Source organism: Talaromyces atroroseus (assembly GCF_001907595.1).
Source record: "Talaromyces atroroseus strain IBT 11181 chromosome Unknown scaffold_13, whole genome shotgun sequence".
Classification (NCBI taxonomy): domain Eukaryota; kingdom Fungi; phylum Ascomycota; class Eurotiomycetes; order Eurotiales; family Trichocomaceae; genus Talaromyces; species Talaromyces atroroseus.
This window is the reverse complement of record NW_017971445.1, coordinates 570,966-592,642: the sequence shown is the minus strand read 5'-3', so window position 1 is coordinate 592,642 and position 21,677 is coordinate 570,966. Positions and strand designations below refer to the sequence as shown.

The window sequence follows — 21,677 nt, the reverse complement described above, 5'->3', positions numbered from 1 at the left end:
TTGTAAATCATCCCCTTCTTGCTCTTGCTGCACTCTTGTATGTCTATTTCTAATCTCTCGCAGACACACACCACGAAATGGCTGCTCACGAGGACGCTCAAAAGTCCTCGTCGATACCTTCCACGCCGCAGTCATTCCTGTACTACGAGACAGACAGTCCGTTTCCTCAATCAAATAGCGAGGAAGCATGGCCCAATAGCAAACGTCGTCGCACTCAGAGGACGTCCAGTGAAACGCAGTTCATTCACATGAATGGATACAAAAGCGACAGCCAGGTTGGCACGCGATTCAACAACACATATGTGGAATCGTATTCAGATTCCAAGACATTTGAAAACGGCCAGAACAAGCCAGCTGATGCAGCGTCGACTGAGGAGGACGCCCCAGTGGTTGAAAGCACCTCTAAGGTCAATAATGAAGACCCTTCTGAACCGGCCCCAACCAAGTCCACCCGCAGCAGTCGCAAGCCGACAGAACGATCTACAGAGACTTCCTCACGAGTTCTGAAGGTCAAGTCGGGAACGGGGTCATCGCAGCAAACGAACATCCAGACCTTTATCTTTAAAACAAAACTAGACCCTCGTCTTGCCTATAGAGACCGTTCCGACGAGCCCGCAACCCCATCATCATCCACGAATGAAAACATGGAGGTTAAGCTTGAAAGCGCTCCTCCTGCTGCCGATACCGAGATTGCCACTGCCACTACTACTGCTGCTACTGCTACTGAACCACCTGCAAAAGCTACCCGCAAGACTCGCAAGTCAGAGGCAAACATGCTTAAATTCAAGAGCTACACGCCAAACGCCACACCTATCTTGCGCAATAATGGGCGCAAGCCTTCGCGACAAGAGCAGTTTGTAGATGTCGACTCACCATCACTCACACAACGATCACCTACAAGTACTGTCGATGACTACGATCATCCTTCGTTCGAAAGGGGTCCTGAACAGGAGAAACAGAAAAGCCCTGAGAAAACCAGTCAGTTCGAAACTCCATCTAGAGGCCATACCATGGCAGACACCATTGAATCCAATTCCACACAACGTCGAAGCACCAGAATCCGTAAGCCTGTGAACACTACCATGTTGCTGGGTGAGACACCTAGGAAACAAAAATCTTCCAAAGAAGCTGCATCCACACCAGCCACGCAGTCGGCGGCCAAATCCGCTGCAATCAATGGATCCGACCATGTATCTCATGCATCCCCTTCTACACCTGTTCCAGAGACCGGTATGTTATTTCATGGCTCTAGAGATGACATGTATTCTGAGAGATTTGGCACACCTCCTTCTCCTGAGGGTTTGTCCGCAAATACACGCACGTCAGGCCGCCTGCGAAAACCAACAATTAAAGCCATTGAAGCCTTACAGTCAAAACCAAGGAGCCGGAAGCGGCTTCGAGATTCGGATCAGTTTGTGTCTGTGGCTGAGCTTTCTACAACCCAGGGCAAATCCACACCAGAACCTCCCAGTATTGCAAACGCTGCCTCGGCTGTGTCGATGTCCCGTAGTACTAGTGACGTCGGCAGCGAGGCATTGTCTTTTCTTATCGAGGATGCCGACGTTCTTGGTCGACAGCTATACGCCTTGGCATCTAGCGCACTTAAAGATCTGAAATCTCAACCGGACAATGATCAGGCAAAGATAGACGAGTGGCGAGAAGCTTTCAACCAGAGAAAGAGCCAGGAAGTCTCGGTAGCTGTAGCTACAGCTACAACGGCAACTGCGAATGAGGAAGAAGAAGAAAATATCGCAGTTCCAGCTCCAGTTCCGGCCCCAGAAATCGTTCAGAACATTGAGCATATCAACCTCCCTGGCGAGATTAACGACGAATTTCCTCTCGACCATCCTGATAAGCCTCGCCCTTGGACTGAAGAAGATGGCTGGACGCATACCGGTCGAGTGAACAAGTATGGCGAGGAATATTGTCTTGCGCCCGCTGGTAAATACCAATGGGTGAAACATGCGTCAAATTACCGCACGCCTGTTGGACCTATTCCCACGCCACCGCCCATGATCAAGTCAGTGGATGAAATCCGACGTGATAACATCTATGGGTTCCCGCCTAGTCCGGGGACTCGCAATTTGTATCAGAGGCATCCTGGACAAGTATGGAGACATGAAAAGGTGGACGGACTAGTTGGCAGCGGCAGTCTTGGATTGGCTGACACCTCAGGAGCGGGCGATGCCATGAATAGCGACGAACCTGGGCGGAAAACAAGATACATCCACCGCAAGGGGTTACCTCGATTCAAGCGTCCTCTCAAGATAGTATTCGTTGATTCCTCGAAACTCAAAGTAGAGCCTGCAGCAGCATCTGATAAATCCGCGCTACGCAAGCGACGTCAGAGCGCACCAGCTTCAGGCGAAGCTAACAAACCCAAGTCTGCAAATAAAACAGCCGGCACCCCTGGCAGCAGGAAACGCTCGTTGGACATGACCGGCTTGAATTCTGCTGGAAACACCGATCAAGCTCAGCATCAGCAGCGCAAGAAACGACAATCAACGACCAAAACTGATGACGGCAAGACAACGCCTGCGCGTCAGAAGCGCCATTCTACCACTATCACGTTTACCAACCTCAAAGGCGAAGGCCAGCCGACAACACCGGCAACGGCCACTGGCAGTGGTGGCCATAGCTTAAAAGCAACCCCAAAAGCACACAGCTTAGGAACTCGTATGGCCCACACAGAGAAACTGGCCAGTAAGCATTACAGCGGGGATGTAACTGCTGCTGCTGCTCATGAAGTGGCAGCGACAACACCTGCAACGACAATATCTGGGCGCGCTCGACGACGGACTATGGGAGTATTGAAGCCGGGCGAGTCGTGACCTGACCTGGTCTAAAGCTTACTCTTTGGTATGCCTTGGAACATTAACATCTTGATGACCATTTTATTTTCTCTTCTTCTTTCAAATCTGCATCGTGGGATCTACTTCAATAATTTACTCAGCGAGATTGATTATGTTGACATTTGATGCGTCAATTTCTTCCCCCTTCTTCCTTCACCCCAAAAGCATGAATGATGCATTGTATTATAGTGATCACATTTCCTATTGAATAGCGATTGTATATTCTTTTCCTTCTATCTCGATATTCAATGGCCATACTATGCTATAGCTGGTCTGTTATGTTCTGTTCTAGCTGATGAGAATACGGCGGGGATACTTTTAATGTCTATCAGGTTTATTTATTCGCTTCCACTATTCACTTCGCCCAGATTAGGTCAATTTGTTTCTCATAGACAGCCTTGGTAAAATTATAAAATACGTAGTCAGACCAGTGACCGCTGCTGAAGTTGATGCCTTGCCATTCAGGCAGCGGCAAAACTTCTTCCCTTTCCGTTTTCCACCACGTCATCTCAATATCAGATCCATCCATTCATTCATTCAAAGAGGCCACAATTAACCAATTCCACTTTCTCAAACACTCCTCCCCCCGATAATACATAATTTATAAGGAGGGAACAGAGAAAGAAAAAAAAAAAATGAACCCATCGCGCGGCCCACGCGCTCTTTCACCTGCCGAAATCCGTCAGCGACAACAGTTACAATCCTCATCTCCTTCCCAAGCGACAAAACCAAGATCAACGAAAAAAGTAGCACATGGCACTTCTAATATCGACATTACAAAGACTAAAGCGTATAAGTCTGCTTCAAGACGGTATTGCTCTCCCCCCCCCCCCGGGCCCCCCTTTCTTCCCATACCTTCATGTAAACGCAGACAGATATGAGAGAGATATAGGACATGACTGATGGATGGGTACGTTAAGATGGGTATCGACGATAGTGGCGCTGCCGATTCTGATTTATACGAGTTGGGAGTTGTATGAGCGCAGTGAGTAACATCTCTTTTTTTATTTTCGCGTGATTGTGGGTTGAAGAGAATGCTAATGAGATGTAGCGTATGGGTCAAAGGTGCAGAAGAGATTGGGCAGGGAGTCTGGCAATGAGGAGAAATGATCTTGGCCCTTTTTGCCCCCCTTTTTTTCAGTCTGCGGAATTGAAAAGAATGAAGTGATATATGTATACTAGCGAGGATATATAATATGTACAAAGTAAGGACGAAACATAAAGAAAAGGCTATGCCAAACCAGATGATAGACAATAATCATCCCATCGACCCCCGTTTCGTGCAAAGTCGAGTCCCTCGATCCAGTCGTTCAATTTGCAGCGACCTAGGGCATCGACATGGCAGCCGTGAAGCGGGACAACGCGGTCGTTTATAAGCACTCTGACTAATTGCTCTTCCTCTTCGTTGTCATCATCTGGCGAACACTGCATAAGCTCAAAATATGCCCGTGACGCAAAAGGCACTACCCATGACGATGAAAACCCTCTCGTCTCAGCGGCAGATTGCACATGTGTCGTTGACAGCTTCGCAGTAGAATTGTACAACCCAAAGGCATCGAAGATGGAGACCATGGCATTGTCGTGGCTGAAATCAGCATATAGAGTGGTATCGAGTGGAAATGTGGTTGGGTCAGAGTCCAGCGTGTGGTTTACGCTGGTGTGGTCATTCACAGGCAGGGTCTTGGTCATACGTGCAATAATTTCATTGACGTAGCCGACTCCTCGTGTTGAGGCTAGCGGGTTTCCTGCGCCATACGCATAGTACTTACGGAGGGTGTTGAGGTAGTCGTATGATTTCCATTCGGACGGTGTGAACAAGTCGCATAACGGAGAGAGCTGTCCCTTGCTCGTGTCTTTCTGTGCGACAACCTCAAACGGACAGAGATCCATCAGAAGCGGAACATCCTCCAGCGTGAGATTCACTCCAGGCATGTTGGAAACCAACCTCTCTAATATCGATGGCGCAAAGACATTGAGGAATTCTTGTTCAGCCTCGCGCACAGGGCTGCCGTCAGACAGCGACTCACAGCTGCCAGAGTCAAGGGTGTTGTTCCATTGCGACCCTTCAGGGATGACGAGATTCACTTTACTAGCCTGTTGGCTGCTATTGGAGCCCCGGTCGATCCTTTTCGCCTCATTGAACCCTTCAGTAAACAGCTCTCCTGAAGCAATCACGCGACTTGAGCCTGAAGCACGTATAAACGGCACATGATACCTAGCTAGCTGTTTATAACGCCGATAAAACGCCATACCAGAATCTGTCATCTGCTGCTCACCGAACACCGTCAACTCATCATCCCCTAGTTGATAGTGATAAGTTTCCAGCGCAGCATAAACGCCGCCTTTATATTCTGTCGCTGTCTGCTGAATCCGATCAACAAGTTCGACATACACCTCACTCTTCCCCGCAGTCGGATACCTCGCGCCATGCCGGGAGAGGGCTTGCACAAATGTGACAGTGCATTCTGGCGGGGTGGCAGGGCTGATTTCTGACTGCTCCTCGAGCGAGAAGAAGGGTGAGTATTGGCCCCAGTAGTGCGATATTTGAGGGTGGATGGCTGTTCCGGGTCCCATGATACTAGAGCATGTTGCTTAGCAATAGCAATAGCAATAGCAATAGTCAGAATAGCCAAACAAACATACATCAGAAGTCCCATATATATTGTTGAGCACGTTATAAACAAACTCGTGAGTGCTGTCACATTTTGCCTGCTCAGGAACCGGTGAGGGCGTGGTTTTGCAGAGCCGACAAGGGGTATTTCCTCGCCAATAGCGTAGGGGGACTTGGAGACGTTATCGCGAGTATCGCTATTCATTGCTGTATTTTACACCATGCAGTTAAAGTAAGCCGTCACAATTCGAAAACGCAGAGAGTGAAGATGAGAGAGCAAGTACTGACTAGGAAGCTGACGTTTGAGGTTGTGCAGCTGTCGTCCTGTCGCTGCAGCACGTGGTCTTGCTTGCCCTGAACACGTCGACTGCATATAAATAATATAACACCACGGCATATAACGAGGTAACTGTATTTATTGAATGCAAGAATATAATCTAGATTAAGTACATGGAAATAGGATAACATAGATTTATTTGCATGCTTGGTATGTATCCCTGGCTAGAGGGCGGGCAACACAACACAACGGTTGGAATATTAGATATGTATAGAATAGATCAGCTCACGAAAGGAGATCACCAACAGGTAGGTACATAGGTATAGATAATAGTTCTCCGCTGTGTAAGATGCTGCAACTGCAAAGAAAAAAAAAACGCTGACAAAGGATGGAATAAGAAACGGAAAGAAAACCAAAACGCCTGAAATGCAGTACATAGAATATATAGTATGTATGATGAACCAAGAAAGGCCGAAAAATGATGATGTTAGTAGTACTAAAAGAATAAGATAAAAAAAGGTATACACAATTTGAGAAAAAAAAAAAGAAAAAGAAAAAGAAACGGAGTGAAAGCTAAGATCGCCTCGGGTTCGCAAAACGAGAATCATCGCGGTATGCATGGTGGTATTCACCACCACCACCACCACCCTGCCATGAATCTGCAGGCGGATACGTAGATGCAGAGGAGCGCAGATGATGCTGATGCTGATGCTGGCCTGCAGCAGCAGCAGCAGACGACGATAAAGACTCTGGGCCCGAGACCGGCGAAGGAAGGATATGAGGAGTAGACGCCAGCGATGAACTGGTAGTCCCCGTACTGGCGCTTTTCGACATGTCTTCGCCGCCTGCTGGCGCTATAGACGTCTGATGAAACCGACGAGTCGACGAAGGGGAAGCTGGACGAGACGGCATCTGCGAAATGTCTACATTTCGACCTAGAGTATCCCTGAAAAAGTCTCTCTCAGAGCGGTAGTAGTCTCGCTCCTCAATTGCGCACTGCAGCTGCTCAGTCAACTGGCTGATTTTCTGCTCGAGGGCAGCTTCGTTCTTCTTCCGGTTGCGAAACCGGCGCGATGCGTCGCTGTTCGCTTTGCGCTTCTCGGCTTGGCTTCGGGATCCGGATTTCAGGTCGATTGTGACGGGGATCATGGTGTGGTATGGCGGCGGCGGCGGCTGCTGCTGATGGGGATGGTCTGGTGGACCTGGAAAGGGAGCGGGATGTTGATGTTGGGGTTGGTGGTGAGGATGATGATCATCGCCATACCTCGAGGTGCTCATGCTTGTCCGACTCGGCGTTCGGCTTAATGGCTCCATGCCCATGAAGGGGGACTGTGAGGGGGACTCCCGCGCTGCAGACAACTGTCCAAGAGGTGGCAGCAAGCCCGACGCAACAGACGGCGAAGACTGCGCAAAGGAGCTGAAAGTAGATTGAGGTGTGCTGGGACTCGAGGCCTGTGAGCTCGGATTATTCGCCAGTCCTCCGCTGGGATGACAGCTATGAATGAGAGTCGGGGTCGAATGTCTGGACACTTGAAGAGGAGCCGGCGGCAGCGAGGCATTCCGACTGGGGATCGGAATTGCCAGTTTAGGAGAAAACCTCGGCGTTGTCATTAATGATGGTGGCTCAATGGGAGTGGTAGGACCTGGTCCGCTTCCCCCCGGAGTACTGTATACTCCTGCAGATAATTCTGACAGCGGGACAAACGGTGACTGAGACACTCTCACTTTGGCTTCCGCGCCACTGCCACCGGAACCACTGACCCCAGCCGAGCCAGCATTGGCAATGTTATTGCCACCGGCACTGGCATAGCGCATGGCAGGTGAGACAGGTGTTATGATACGTCGAGGAGGGTTATGCGGCGGAGAAACGGATGATCTTCCGGCGTGATGAAGATGGTGATGGTATGATTTGGTGTGGCTGGATTTTGAGATGGGTGCAAGAAGAGGCGAGGAAGAACAACGCCGTTGTGGAGACGGAGGTAATGTAGGAGGAGGAGGCAGGATTTCCGTGGAGGACATATTGTTGCTGTTGTTGTTGTTGTTGTTGCTGCTGCTGTTGCTTGTATCATGAGCCGGCCGTTTGGTTTCCTGCGAGTCACCACCCTCGGGGGTGGGATTCAGGATGGAGTGGACTCGATTTGAGCGCGCATGGGATTCTAGCCGGGGCTGGAAGACAGAGACAGCAACGGGCTCGGGCCAGGGATACTGTCTCTTGGAGCCGGTTCGGTCTGATTCTCGGGTCTGGGTGTCTTTCCCCTCTGGCACTCGGTTGGTCTCTTCGTCGACGTCTTCGTCTTCCTCCTTTTTCACGTGCTGCTGCTTGTTAACATGGATGTCGAAGGATGGCGGAAACTCTGGAGACATGGGCGACAGCTGTCCGTCGGCCTGAGACCACGACCGTGGCTCAACACATGGCCGTTTCCTCCCCCTCTCAAGGGAACCGGTGCCCTCAAGCAGGCTCGCCTGAGAGGGGAAGGCGGCTGGGCCGTTTGGAAGATAGCCGGCCAGATGACTATATTGATCGAGGCCGTCGAGAGATTTGGAATGAGGAAGAGAACAAACGCTGATTCCCAACGCAGCCAGCTTGACGGTTTGCCCTAACCGCGGGTGGGATTTTTTTTTTGGGTGTCACGGAAGATTTCAATGGACCTGTCCAACCAACCGACAGGGCAGGGGAAGTATGAATGGCGGTGTCAATCGGTCAGTTCAGTCAGTCAAACACAAAGAATTGTTTGTTTGATTCCGTTTGACAGAGGAATCCAGAGGTTGGAGATCGGACGGGGACAAAGTATATGAAGGTGTATGTATGTACGTTTGTATGTATGTATGTATGTATGTAGGCAGGTTGACATGTATGCAGGTGAGGCGTCGGTAGGTATGACGGATGCGAGCATCATGTACATAATATATAGCAGATAATAAATAGTGAGCAGGGATTAGTGTTTCAGCGGTGTGAAGCACGACGATTAGATGCTGCATAAAAAGGAAGTAGGTTTAGCGCGCTGCAATGCAGGCAGACCACAGCACAGCACACACAGCGTTTCGACGGAAATGGGGCGGGGATCCGGGAAGCGCGAGCTATGACTAGTCTAGGAGGGCGTGAGACTAAGTCAGGGAGGGAACTTGGTGGCGACTCGAAGTGCTGATGGCCGGTTTGGAATCTGACTGCCAACTGTAAATCTATGTATGCCATGCCATGCATGCACAATTGCGAATCTGATACTACACTGGCGGCCCAACTGACCGCCAGTACCTAACAGCATGACTCTGTACAGAGGCTGGCTACGAGCTAACTCGCCTGGGTACTACTACGGAGTGGTGCTAGGCCAGCTATCGAGTAGAGTGCTTCTCTTTCCGAATCGAGAAGGCCCTGTTGCTCGTTCTTTCACGCACAAAGGATGGTTGTGTGGAGTCTCTCTCGAGTCTCTACTACGCCGTACCGAGCAAGTAGCAGAGTATAACTAACTACTACTCCGTGTCGGACTAAGCAAAGCTCGCAAACTTCAGAAGCCCCCAAATCCAGCCTGTCAGAAGTGGATTACTGGGAACGAGCTGGCCCGCCGGAATAGGCGCGGCGCTATTCCGGCCGCGTTGGTGTGATCCTGGACGTAGTCTTAGTATGGCAATAGTACGGGATAGACAGATTGCGCGCGGGAGTCGTGGTCCCGTCAATAACAATTGACGGAGTCGAGTTGGCCTTGCCATAGAGTACTAATGACTAATCCACAGTGGAGAGTGTGCTCGAGCTACCGTCGCTACGGAACCGGGACAGAGTCAATTACTGCCTAGGCAATCAGCTTGGAACTATGAAACTATCCCCGAGGTTGAACGCTGGATCGACAGTCTTTGAGACAAGTATGAAGTCAGAGTAACGTGTTTCCCTCTGAAAACCGGCTACCAGCCTTAGACCAACGACAGTCTACTACGTAGCCAGATCAGAATCGAACTATACATACTATTGCGACGTCATGCTATAACTAGACGTAGGTCTCCTGAAGAATTGGCTCTCGGCCCATCCCCATGCTTACCGGCATTAGCACCAGCCAGCGCGCAAAGGTGGTTGGGCAGCGCCGCAGCCAGAGCCACTCTCTGGGAGTAGCTTCTGAAGAATATTATGCAGACACGTTCGCGCCGGTGGAGTAAGCAAGTCTAGACATGCAGCATGGGAATCCGAAAAGGTGTGTCAGAGTTAAAGTTTGTTTTATACTTTTTTTTTTGGGTTTTGGTGACTGTTATTAAGTTACGTGAAAATTGGACAGTATGGATTCATGTCAAACCGTCAATCAAATGGTCGGAGTGCTCCATCGGAGTAAGTCAGGGGGGGGGTTTTGATAGAAAGTCTAAGAAAAGACCCGCTTAGGGCGTATGGGTAACGTGACCTGCCAGCCCTACTCGGCCAACCTGGCACTACATACAATAGCCCCGGACCTACATTCTTTGACTTCATCTGCGCTCTTACTAAAAGCTCTCACCAGTCAGTGAATACTGTTACATACACTACATACCGACCCAGCATTCCTAGACAGACGGGCAACGGACCCGACGGCGAACCGCGGTGGGTAAAACTAAATACTAATCCTAGCAATCAAATGGCATTATATTAAACGCAAATAGTCCCCTCCGCGGATCATTCCCCTGAACTCTGTCCTGTCTCGAGCTCTTTTTTTCTATGGAGACATCCACAGGCCCGGGTCTGACCATCACCAATTCGATTTACTAGTATGTATGCAGTTTGTACTCGCAAAGCCTATGCCCATGATCCTAAAATTAAGAAAGGGCTATAGGCTGAAAGGATTATCGGTTTCCAGCTTGCCGGGAACGGCCATATTCCTTATTTTCTGTCAAGGATCATTTATTGGACAAGGCATAACCCAGAGGATCGGGTGAGAGAGGAAAGAAAAGAAAAAAAAAATAGTAGGATTAATTTAGCAGACGCGCACTAAGACAAAACAGGCATTCTTGGCCTGAGGCCTGTCCAGAGACTCCAGACTCCATTGACTCCATTTCCGTGTAACCACAGTTCTATTTTGTGCAGCTGCTTGAGAGGAGGCGCTATTAGAATTAGAATGCCAATGCCGGACAAAGAGCTGAAGCTAAGCAGGCGTATCGCGTAGTCTACGCTAGTATGTGCTATTATTGGACGCTGCGAGCGAATCACAGCAGCAGTTGGTTGGAATTTTCTTGATTGGCTGCCCTTTTTTCTTTTTTCCCTCTCTCTCTCTCTTTTCTTTATTCGTAATTTCTTTGTTTCAACTGGCACTGGCAGCATCGCAGCGTCACATGTGATGACATGGCCTAAATACTACGTCGAAAGGCATTCCGTGGCTTCCCCTGCACGCCAACGTCGACGCGATACACTTTTCCTCCCCATCGCGCCGACTCCGGAAACTCGTATGGCTGCTGCTCCATGGCGGTCGTGACAAACAGCTCGCTGCCCACGAACTCCGGACAGGTAACAAAGCGCGTGGGCAAGGAGATCTTGCCGACAATCTCGCCGTGCGGATTGACTCGCACGACGCAGCCAGCCCTCCACATCGCCACCCACAGACACCCCTCGACATCCATGGCGAAGCCGTCGGGCTCGCCCTCGTCCTGACCCCAAGTCCGGAAATCGCGTCGGTTCGAAATCGCGCCGGAGCGCGCGTCAAAGTCGTACGCGTATATCTTGCCGTGCGGCGAGTCCGTGATGTACATGGTGTCGTCGGCGTCGTTCCACCCCATGCCGTTGGGCGTCGTCATGTGTCGGACCATGGCGTGAACGCTCATGTCCCGGTCGAGGCGGTACAGGACGCCCTCGTGCTGGCCCTGCACGTATTTGTGGTCGATGCTGGAGCCGGCCCAGAAACGGCCTTGGTTGTCGACCGCGCCGTCGTTGAACCTCATCCTACCGTGGCCATGATTATCAGCACAGGTCCCGTTAATTCGGATACAAGGCAGCACACACCGGTAAGAATCTCGCTCCGACGTGTGCGTGCGATGGATATAGCTCAGGGCGCCGGATTGGCGGTCCAGGGTCGCAAAGCCATGTTTTGCCGCCACCACAATCTGCACATTATTCCCCGAGTCGTCGATCATATCCGCCGTGACGCTGTTTCTCTTAGCATGTACTACCCGTATGTACGTATGCAGGGATGTGGACACACACACACCCAATAGGCGACTCCGTGTGCACCGCCCGCAGCGAAACAGGGCCCTGCTCCAGATCCAGAAAGTAGACCTTTTCATAGTCGAGATCGACGAAGCGAAGCTCATTGCGCTCCGGCGTGTAGAAGGGGCCCTCGAGCAGGCCGCCGCGGATGTCCAGGTAGGGCTATATTCGTTGTGTGGTTAGAAACGGGATGCCATTAGATGATACCTAGGTACGTGCCTCGGTGACTGTCCATTGCTGGATGGGAGATGAGCTGGCCATGGTGTGTGTATACGATAATTTGTCTATAGTATGTACAGTACAGAGTTGTTATAGTAGTTGTTGTTGTTGACGTTGTTCTACAGTACAGTGGAGATGTTTTCAGGCTGGGTCAAGAATTCGGAGCATTCGCCGAGTGGGGGTCCGTCTCTATATTGACACCACGCTTGCATGTCCATGACATGATATTCTGATACGATATTGAAGCCGAAGTTGCTGTGCAATTCACTGGCTGTTACTTAGGTAACGGTAACTATACTGCGATGGAACATCTTGCTTCCTTGCATATCTTGCTCGGAGTAAGTGCTATCACACTGCATATTCATTTGACCTCGACCAAGTTGCAAGATGTATCAATCCAAGTCCATCGGTAGATGAGCACGTATCCCGGACAGCATACATGTCAACGCATAGATTCAACGACACAGACAGGACATGCCATTCCGAATCCAACGGTCTAGGCAGCCAACGTTTCCTTGCGTGTGGACAGGCTTGAACAAAGCTGGACAGTACCGGTGGCAGCATATGATACATCAAGTGTCAGTGTCGTGTCGCTCGGGTACGCACAGCACATGCAGTGATAGATCACACCGGTGTCGGTATAATCATATACATGATATGCCAGTCCGCGGCTGACAGGTACCCATGCATAGACCCCATAGCATTTGATTGTGCTGCTTTGCGAAGGGTATACTGCTGGTGATCTGTCTATATTATTCGCGAGTCAGCCGTGGCACGAGCGCTAAGCGATATGAACAATCACTTTTTTTTCCCTCGTTTCTTTTCGTGCATATCACACTACTAGCGCATCAATACTATGACGCGCACATCTATTTCAGTCCCACCCGGCAAACTGCATCTAATGTGCGTACGGGGTAAGTACATATATATATGTATGTATGCATGCATGCATGCAGGTCTCTACTTCTGATTCGGGCGGTTCGCGCGGATGGCCTGATTTGAAAAGATCGCCGACCTCGTATAGGAGGAGATATAGATAGAATCGTGCATTGAGTGTAGCAAGCACACAGCAGTCTAGCATGTTCTGTGCCATGAACAAAGAATGGCCGACCTAGGTACCAGCGCAGAGAGTGTCAAGGCGAAAACTACCTCTCTGGGTAAAAAAAAATGAGACCAGAAAGATGAAAAAGGAAGGAAAAAAGAAAAAAAAAAGAAAGGAAACAAAGTTTAGGTAGCTTGTCACGCACTAACCATGCATCCTGCGTGCTGCTCGCACATACCCGAACCAGTCAACTTGTGTTGCAGTCGAAAATATTCGAATATTCGTGCATTCGGCGCTGTGATAGGCGCGATTCGAGCTGATTCTTTGTTTTTGTGCACGCTCGTTTATGGATCTTGGGTGATCTAGCGATGTGTTGGCGCTAATTGTTCATGCATGCATACCTAGGTCCCTATCCTTACTTGACTTCTAGTTACACTCTCTGTGTATACATGCCGCAAAGGTAGAGATCCAGTGACCAGCTCGGAAGATGCAATTCCGCCTGAACGTGCATGTCGCGATGTTCAGATCAGTCATACTCATCATCATATTGTGTAGTATGTACTACGGAGTATGTCTGTACGACTAGTCACTACGAGTCATGGTCAGCGCGATACGTAGTAGGCGTCTCGCCATGCACGCCGTTGAGTCTTGTCACCTTTTTCTTTGGAAAATTTCGTGCCTAGCTCAATATTGAATATTCCGCTAGAGACGCTGGTAAGCACTACGCAGCTCGCAGGCTCGCTAAGGGCGTAAGGGTAGCACCGGCCGTTGCTTGGATTCTAATCTAATTCATGCTACATGGCCGAGTGATGGACATTCATTGCTGAATCCAGAGGCAGAGATCAAGATGATGGTCAGGGGGATATTCGATATATTTGCAATGCACAAAAATTTCCTGTTTAGGAAATTCTGATCGATCACGCGTGGAATGCCCCGCACTACAGTAGATCAGTAGCCAAGCTTGACTGCGTGTTTCTTCCCTCGCATCAACAATCCAATCCACCAGCGTAAGATGGCCACCTCTGGCGCAGCACAGCACAAGAATGAAGAACAGCTCGCGCTGGCCAGGACGCTCCACAACGTGCCCTGGTGCGAGCAGTACGAGCGCATGATCTCGGGCATGCTGTACGTATATACATACATACCACCTAAATAGCTATCATCCCATAAATCCCAAAGGCCTCTGTTCATCCACGCATACCTACCTAGATACGACTCCCTCGTCCCCGAGCTCGCCAACGCCCGCTTCAAGGCGCGAGCATGGTGCCACCGCTACAACAGCTACTTCCCCGCGCCCGACGAGGCATCCGCATCGTCGTTTGACTCGCTCCAGCAACTGCGCACGGGCTGGCTGCGCGAGCTCGTAGGCAGCGTCAAGGGCGACCAGGCCTTCATCGAGCCGCCGTTTTATGTCGACTATGGCTGCAACATCCGCCTCGGCGACCGGTTCTATGCCAACTTCAACCTGACCATCCTCGACTGCGGGCTGGTCACTATCGGGGACCGGGTGATGTTCGGGCCCAATGTGTCGATATACGCGGCCACGCACGAGACGGACGTGCAGAGTCGCCGTGAAAATATCGAGTATGCGCGGCCCGTGGTGATTGGCGATGACTGCTGGGTTGGAGGCAATGTGGTGATTCTGCCGGGCGTGACGGTGGGCAAGGGCTGCACCATTGCGGCCGGCGCGGTGGTGAGCAGAGACATTCCCGACTGGAGTGTGGCCATGGGACAGCCTGCAAGGGTCGTGAAGACGGTGAGGCCGGTTGATTAGCTTGATTCCTGAGATACATCCACATACATACATACCAGCATCGTGCATACGATCACAGCCCAGCCCCGCATAAGCAGAGGGGAAGCTCCCCGCATCTGAAATCACCACCTAATCTACATAATTGCTCCATGTCTCTAGTTTGAGTAGAAGAACCTTCAGTTAAATCAGAGAATTCAAAATGGCCGCCTCTCAATCCCCCGCAGACATCCAAGCCTCTCTCCGCCAACTCCTCGACAAAACCACCGCCGGCCCAACGCCGTCTGTGGCCGGCCTCGTATACCAGGCCGTTGGCCGGCATGGCGAGCCCATATTTAGCCATGCCTCTGGAGCCAGAGGCCTGGTCCCAGGCAGCAGCAGCATGACGCCCGACACCGTCTTCTGGATGGCCTCGTGCACCAAGATGATCACGGGGATCGCATGCATGCAGCTCGTCGAGCAGGGCAAGCTGGCGCTCGATGATGTGCATCTCGTCGAGCGGCTTGCCCCCGAACTGAGAGACGTCAAGGTACTGGATGGCGATGCGCGGACCGGCTTTAGGCTGGTCGAAAAGCAAAGGGGGATCACGCTGAGGATGCTACTGAGCCATACCGGTATGTCATACCCCCGTAGAGAGAGATGTATGTAAGGTATATACGCGTAGATATATGCTGATGAACGTCCAGCTGGCTTTGGCTACCCCTTCGACGACCCTCGTCTGCGCGACTACTCCTTCCCCATCGGCTTCGATGAGTTCGCGGGCAACGCAGACGACGTGTTGGGCCTGCCACTCGTCAACCAGCCCGGCACCAAGTTCCAGTACGGCGTCAACGTCGACTGGGCCGGCGCACTCGTCGAGCGTGTGACGGGCCTCTCGCTGGACGAGTACTTCCGGGCACACATCTTCGAGCCGCTCGGCATAGAGGATATACGCTTCTTCCCCACGGCGGATATGAAGAAGAGACTGGCGTATATGCACCGACGAGACGGGCGTGATGGCTCGTTGAAGGTCGTCGACCACCAGTATCGGTTTCCGCTGGCAGAGAAGCGCAGCAGTCTGTTTTGTTCTGGTGGCGCAGGCTGTTTTGGGACGGTGGCCGAGTATTGCAGTGAGCTCTCTCCCTTAGGAATCATAATCTCGTAACCATCATGGTTAACAGCTGATGGCGACGAAGAAATTATCACCGTCCTGCTCAACAACGGCACATGCCCCAGGACCAACGCTCGCATCCTCAGCCCAGAGTCCATCAACGGTATACTCCTATCCACTTTCTGTCAAGCCTCAATTAATGTTGGTATAGAGATGTTCACCGACCAAATCCCCCAACTCCCGCGATACCCCAACCGGCCCGCGGAGACTGCCAAACCGCATCTCGCCAAACCCAGCCCTGTGCGCCCTCTCGCAAACCCCGCGGCAGACGCGCAACGAACCGAGGGATGGGGCCTGACATTTGCGCTGTCGCATGTTGACAACAGAGTCACTGGACGGCCGGCGGGGACGGGCTCGTGGGAGGGAATTGCGAATCTGTTCTGGTTTGCGGATCGCAAGTCTGGCATTGGCGCGATGATTGCCAGTCAGATTCTGCCGTATGGAGGTGAGTCTTGGTTTATCTACTCCGCTGTCTAGTAGTTAGTTCAGAGGGGCGAGCTGGCTGACTGTGTAGACAACGCGGTTCTCGATGTCAACGAGGCGGTTGAGCAGTTGCTATATAGTGGCCTGAAGAGGACCGAGGATTCGTACAAATAGCCTGACTTGTAGAGAAGTAATCGAATCATGAGCATAGCATTCCTCATTACATGTTTATATCCCTCATCATAACTCGTAACTATACTACTGAGCATCCACAGCCAGCGCAACGCCCGACCTGCCACCGCTCCTCTCCCTCATCCTCCTCCCCTCCATGAGCCCCTTCAACCCCCGTTTCTGCAGCCCAATCACACTGCTCACATCGCCCGTCCAGATCTGGCGCTCGCGACCCTCGGCATCCGTGCCTCGTCGCCGCCCGACTCCTCTGCCGTTGTTGCGGTTGCCATTCCCTCCGTCGTCGTCGAGGTAGTCCGAATCGCTGTGGCTGAAGCTCGCCGACGTCGAGGACGAGGCTGCCTCACTGAGCGAATCGTCGTAATAAATGTCGCCGTTGTTGCGCGTCAGAGACATATTCGTATTGATCCGAAGGGGCAAGGGGCGGCCCATAGACGAGTCGGCGCGCATGCGTTGTTGAGGTTGACTCTGTTGTCGGCCAAGCTCGGTGTCGGATGAATCCGACGCTGTGGACAGAGACGAAAACGAATTCTGCTGTTGCAAGCCTGTGCCTGCTCCACCAGCACCAGCACCAGCAACATCACCATTGATATTCGGTCTTGACCCATTCAGCGATCTGTGGACTCCATTCAGAACTTCAAGAGTCCCGCCAATCCCGCTGATGAATCCTGTTCCGCGTCCGCCGCCCGCCGCCATGGCAGCGGCATTAAACACCGCAGCGGCATTTCGTCCATCCAGCACCTGATGCAGACGCTCCACCACCGCCTCCAAAAGCCCGTCAACCTGATACGGGCGCGCCAGTTGCAGGATCGAGCAGAGAACTAGCGGCGTGCAAAGCGGCGAGTTGACTGGCGGCAGGGACGAGGTGTAGAGATAGTAAACCAAAAGCCGCACGGTCTGAAGCGTATGCGGCAGATACAGCACTCGAGGCCTTAGCGACGGCGCAATTGAATGCGCAGAGGGGACATCCAGGTTCGCCAGAAGACGCGAGTGCGGAGATGACAGGCTATGGGAGCTCCCGCTGGCTAGCGTGTTGGAGAAGAAGCTGTTGTTGGACGAGTCCAGAGAAGGCGTGATGGTAATATTCGAGTTGCGGTTGGGATGGGTCGTGCCGTCTCCTCCAGCGCTGCTACTGTTGCTCGCCGTGCCACGAAGCGTTGCAGTTTCCGCGATGCCCGGGTCGGACGCTTCGCGGATGAGTTGGATGAAAAACGGTCCCCAGCGTCGAGCCAGCATTCGAGAACTGACGGGGATTCGCTCGCCGCCGAGGGCTTGGAGCTCCATGTCTGCCATCTCACGCATTGAGAAGGCGACTTTGCCGAGCTCGTCTGACGCCGTGGACAGCGGTCGGCCGCCGGTTGTTAGCTGCGCCAGTTTCAGCTGCAGCGATGCTGGTACCAATGGCGAGCTGACCGAGGCGTAGCCCGAGGTGGGCGCGGTTCGACAGGGGTTGCTGTAGAGGCCGAACGCCTCGAGGTCGACCATGCACAGATGCGAGAAGTTGATGCGACGGTGGTTGTAGTCGTCGACGAGGCTTCGCTTCCGGTTCCCCAGAATGACAAAGGTGTTTCGACGCTCCCAGAGAACGCCCCTGTTCCAGCTGCCGCTGCTGAAGACACTCCCGCCACCGTCGATGCGCGACCATGTGAGTGTCTTTAGGTCTAGAGCCCACAGAGAGTACTCTTGTTTTGACGATGTAAGATAGGTACCGCTGACCACCAGATGGTTGTTGATAATCCCACCGTTGGGGAATCGTAGTCCCGGCGGAGACGCCTCGCCATACATGGGCTTCTCTACCAAACGGCCATCGGGCAGCCGCACCTGAAGCTCCAATTTGACATCCAGGAAATTGTAGTTGGAATATATCAGCATCGCAGTACCATTCTCCGCGCCCTCGATCTGGTGATGGTGGTGGTGGTGGTGGTGGTGGTGGTGGCCGTCCTGCTCTGCTGCAGCACCCGCACTCCCCAGCTCCGATACATCCATATTCGTCAACGGCGCCACCACGCTGCGATAGGCACCGCAACTCCTGCCCAGCGGACTCGTCGACGTCCACTTTAGGCTGCGCAGATTGAACACACTGATCTGCTCAATATAGTGATTTGAGGTATCCTGGCCGCCCACAACGATCATCTCGGCGCCGCCGTATCCGTCAATATCAGGCCCAATCGTGCCCTGATGCGGATTGCCCGACGATGGGTTATTATGGATCGCTGACAGCGGTGCATTGGCCGACGTGAAGCATGCACTCGACGGCAATATCGCAGCACAATGCGCATACCGTCCCAGCGGCGGATCCTTCGCCGGCAAGCGCGTCCACGTCCGCGCCACAACGTCGTAGATGTGTATGTCCGACATGACCTGCACGTCTGTCTGTTCGTCCGCCGGACTATTCCGGTCAGTCTGCTCGTTTGACTCGGCACCGACGGCCGGAGACATGCCCCCGAAGCACACGAGTTTCGTATCGCCGAGCGCGCAGAGACTGTGGAAGTAGCGTGGTGCTGGAATGTCGCCTGATACCTCCACTTTTGTCCAGTGTCTGCGGATCAGGTCTAGCTCGTATAGATCCGAGGTGAGCTGGACGTGCGAGTGGGATCTCGACACCGACCGGCCGCCGAAGACGTAGAGCTTGTCGCCTAGGATGGTGGTGGTGGCGCCCACAAGAGCGCGAGGCTCGCGGCCCGTGGTTCGTCGCACGTTGCATACGAGGCCGGACAGGTTCATGGGGCCGGACATGGACATGGACAGCGACGAGGACGAGCTCGTTAGTTGGGCGGTGGGCGATACACCATCTTCTCTGTTGCTGCCATCTGTCGGGGCCAGACTCAGACTCGATTGGCTTCGCGACATTGTCGAGGTTATAAAAGTGTCAAAGCGAGGGAACGGACACGGGAGGAAGGAAAGAAAGAAAGAAAAGTAGAGGAACAAGTTGAAAGATATCTCAGCTCAAGTTCTCAGGACGAGTCGAGACGAAGTAGCGCCAGCATTATCTCTTCTGCCCAGCTCAGCTCAGAAAGAAGCCATTAATTCATTAGATCAGCCAAGTAGTGTGCGTGTTATTGCTATGATTCGAAATGAAACACGCGGTTTGATGGGTTGTGATCCAGGCAATTTCGAAACGAGGAGCTGTCGACCAACCGCACCAAAAATGAAAAGCGATGGAAAACAAATCTCACTGCTCGCAGTGTCTCCACAGGATCTGGATAGCGACAGAGCAGAGAGAACAAGGGTCAGCAACTGTCACAGATCACAGAAAGAAGCGGCCGTCATATTCAGCCCCCTCCGCCTCACTCAACGCTGAGTCTGTCCTTTTTTCTTTCGATAAATAACGGTATAGTTTAATACGCTCCCGTCATATGATAGGCCGCTGCAATACCACGGAACCAGCCAATCGGCGCAGGCGTCGAGCATTGACGGGCGCTTGGACGTGCGCTCAGAGTGCTGATTGGCTGCATTTTGTGCGGACCGCTGTTTTAGCGCTGTATTGTACCCCTTGAATAAATGGGCCAATGGCCGCGTGGACCGTGGTACGCTTTCGTTGATCTTTACGCTGTTTACAGGGACGTATCGGTATTTCGGTACGTATTTACTGTTGGTATGACTCGTGTGTGGCATGGCATGCATACTGCATATTGATAATGCATGATTGTTAGTTACCGAGTAAATACATATTGGCCAGTCTGATTGGTAACTTTATTTTGTTATTCTTATTTTCTGTCATTAGCTCAATAGCTATTCGGTATCATCAGGGCATCACAAAAAGAAAAAGAGGAAGAAAATTAATCCTAGGTCATCATCGATCGACTCGCTTTCGTACACACAACAAAATGGTCAGGCATATCTTACTTGCCGACGTTGGTGAAACGGAGGTAACTGTCATACAACATTAGCTTGTGGGCCCGCGTTGTGCTATTGCAGCAGAGAGAGGGGGGGGAGAAAAACGTACGGCTTGACAATGCGAACGTTCTCCTCGCCATACTTCTTCACGGCATCCTCAGTGGACACGCTGGGCGGGATGACCACGTCGTCACCGGGGAGCCAGTTGATAGGAGTAGTAAGGCCCTTCTTGTCGGTGGTCTGGAGTGCCTGCACAACACGGAGCACCTCGGCGGTGTTACGACCGGTAGAGGCCGGGTAGGTCAGGGTGAGACGGATCTTCTTCTTGGGGTCGATGACGAAAACGGTGCGGACGGTCAGAGGGAGGCCTGTCTAGTTCAGTATGGCTCTCTCTGTGTCTTTTATATGTGTATATATATATATATATATATATATATATTTCTTCTTTCTTGGAGGGGCGTACGTACCCTTCTGGTCAACGTTGGTGATGTCATCGTAGTCCAGCATGTCGTACAAGTAGGCAATCTTGCGATCTGCGTCGGCGATGATGGGGAACTTGAGGTTGGAGCCAGTGACCTCGTCAATGTCCTTGATCCAGACGTGGTGAGAGTCGACGTTGTTGGCGCTCTATACAGACAGACATTAGCCATGCCATTCTTCACTTCGGGAAGGAAGGGTGAACGGCAAAGAACTTATACTGACCAGACCAATGAGCTTGACGCCGAGAGCAGTAAACTCCGGCTCGAGCTTAGCAAAAGCACCGAGCTCGGTGGTACAGATGGGAGTGAAGTCATCCTGTCAATTGTTAGCAGGTCCCCCTGCAGAACGGACGACGAAGGCGTGACATGACACGGCATACATACAGGGTGGGAGAAGAGGACGGCCCAGCTATCGCCAATGTAGTCGTGGAAGTTGATGGGACCGTTGGAGGTCTGGGCATCGAAGTTGGGGGCAGTCGAGCCCAGACGAAGGCTGCGCAATGTTAGACCAGGACGAGATGATGAGCTGAGCAAGCGGAGCACTTACGGAGCGCGCTGTTCAGTAGCCATTGCGATAGGATATGGAATCAAAGGGTGTTGTCTTGTAGATGCCGAGCGATGGAATGAACGAGAAGAAGGCAGGGAACGCGGTGTCTTTATACAAATGGCCTCCCCGCAGCAGGAGGCTGCCCCTCGTGCT

General features: G+C 52.1%; 8 protein-coding genes across 8 annotated transcripts, besides 2 other annotated features; 3 read left to right on the top strand and 5 right to left on the bottom strand.

Annotated features, from left to right (window-relative positions):
• Positions 1 to 77: 77 nt before the first annotated feature.
• Positions 78 to 2,831, top strand: UA08_08246 (hypothetical protein; the record flags this gene model as incomplete). The annotated part of the gene is made up of 1 exon (XM_020263149.1): positions 78 to 2,831. One exon carries the CDS (start codon positions 78 to 80, stop codon positions 2,829 to 2,831), a length of 2,754 nt encoding a protein of 917 aa, XP_020116617.1.
• Positions 666 to 726: a repeat region (Identified by RepeatMasker using a combination of RepBase library and repeat library created with RepeatScout).
• A 1,251-nt stretch (positions 2,832 to 4,082) lies between the features above and the next one.
• On the bottom strand, positions 4,083 to 5,668 carry UA08_08245 (3-phytase B; the record flags this gene model as incomplete). The annotated part of the gene is made up of 2 exons (XM_020263148.1): positions 4,083 to 5,430; positions 5,496 to 5,668. The coding sequence occupies 2 exons, from the start codon at positions 5,666 to 5,668 to the stop codon at positions 4,083 to 4,085; spliced, it is 1,521 nt and encodes a 506-aa protein (XP_020116618.1).
• Positions 5,669 to 6,313: 645 nt separating this feature from the next.
• UA08_08244 (hypothetical protein) lies at positions 6,314 to 8,104 on the bottom strand (the record flags this gene model as incomplete). Its single annotated transcript, XM_020263145.1, has 1 exon — positions 6,314 to 8,104. The coding sequence occupies one exon, from the start codon at positions 8,102 to 8,104 to the stop codon at positions 6,314 to 6,316; it is 1,791 nt and encodes a 596-aa protein (XP_020116619.1).
• Positions 8,105 to 8,539: 435 nt separating this feature from the next.
• Positions 8,540 to 8,651: a repeat region (Identified by RepeatMasker using a combination of RepBase library and repeat library created with RepeatScout).
• Positions 8,652 to 11,035: 2,384 nt separating this feature from the next.
• UA08_08243 (hypothetical protein) lies at positions 11,036 to 12,149 on the bottom strand (the record flags this gene model as incomplete). Its single annotated transcript, XM_020263144.1, has 4 exons — positions 11,036 to 11,624; positions 11,685 to 11,847; positions 11,888 to 12,050; positions 12,117 to 12,149. 4 exons carry the CDS (start codon positions 12,147 to 12,149, stop codon positions 11,036 to 11,038), a joined length of 948 nt encoding a protein of 315 aa, XP_020116620.1.
• A 2,012-nt stretch (positions 12,150 to 14,161) lies between these two features.
• Positions 14,162 to 14,923, top strand: UA08_08242 (hypothetical protein; the record flags this gene model as incomplete). Its single annotated transcript, XM_020263143.1, has 2 exons — positions 14,162 to 14,274; positions 14,329 to 14,923. 2 exons carry the CDS (start codon positions 14,162 to 14,164, stop codon positions 14,921 to 14,923), a joined length of 708 nt encoding a protein of 235 aa, XP_020116613.1.
• Positions 14,924 to 15,101: 178 nt separating this feature from the next.
• Positions 15,102 to 16,646, top strand: UA08_08241 (hypothetical protein; the record flags this gene model as incomplete). Its single annotated transcript, XM_020263142.1, has 4 exons — positions 15,102 to 15,513; positions 15,586 to 16,008; positions 16,060 to 16,494; positions 16,564 to 16,646. 4 exons carry the CDS (start codon positions 15,102 to 15,104, stop codon positions 16,644 to 16,646), a joined length of 1,353 nt encoding a protein of 450 aa, XP_020116614.1.
• An 84-nt stretch (positions 16,647 to 16,730) lies between these two features.
• UA08_08240 (hypothetical protein) lies at positions 16,731 to 19,511 on the bottom strand (the record flags this gene model as incomplete). The annotated part of the gene is made up of 1 exon (XM_020263141.1): positions 16,731 to 19,511. One exon carries the CDS (start codon positions 19,509 to 19,511, stop codon positions 16,731 to 16,733), a length of 2,781 nt encoding a protein of 926 aa, XP_020116615.1.
• A 992-nt stretch (positions 19,512 to 20,503) lies between these two features.
• UA08_08239 (Mitochondrial peroxiredoxin PRX1) lies at positions 20,504 to 21,547 on the bottom strand (the record flags this gene model as incomplete). Its single annotated transcript, XM_020263140.1, has 6 exons — positions 20,504 to 20,534; positions 20,608 to 20,866; positions 20,966 to 21,125; positions 21,201 to 21,293; positions 21,362 to 21,470; positions 21,525 to 21,547. 6 exons carry the CDS (start codon positions 21,545 to 21,547, stop codon positions 20,504 to 20,506), a joined length of 675 nt encoding a protein of 224 aa, XP_020116616.1.
• Positions 21,548 to 21,677: the final 130 nt, after the last annotated feature.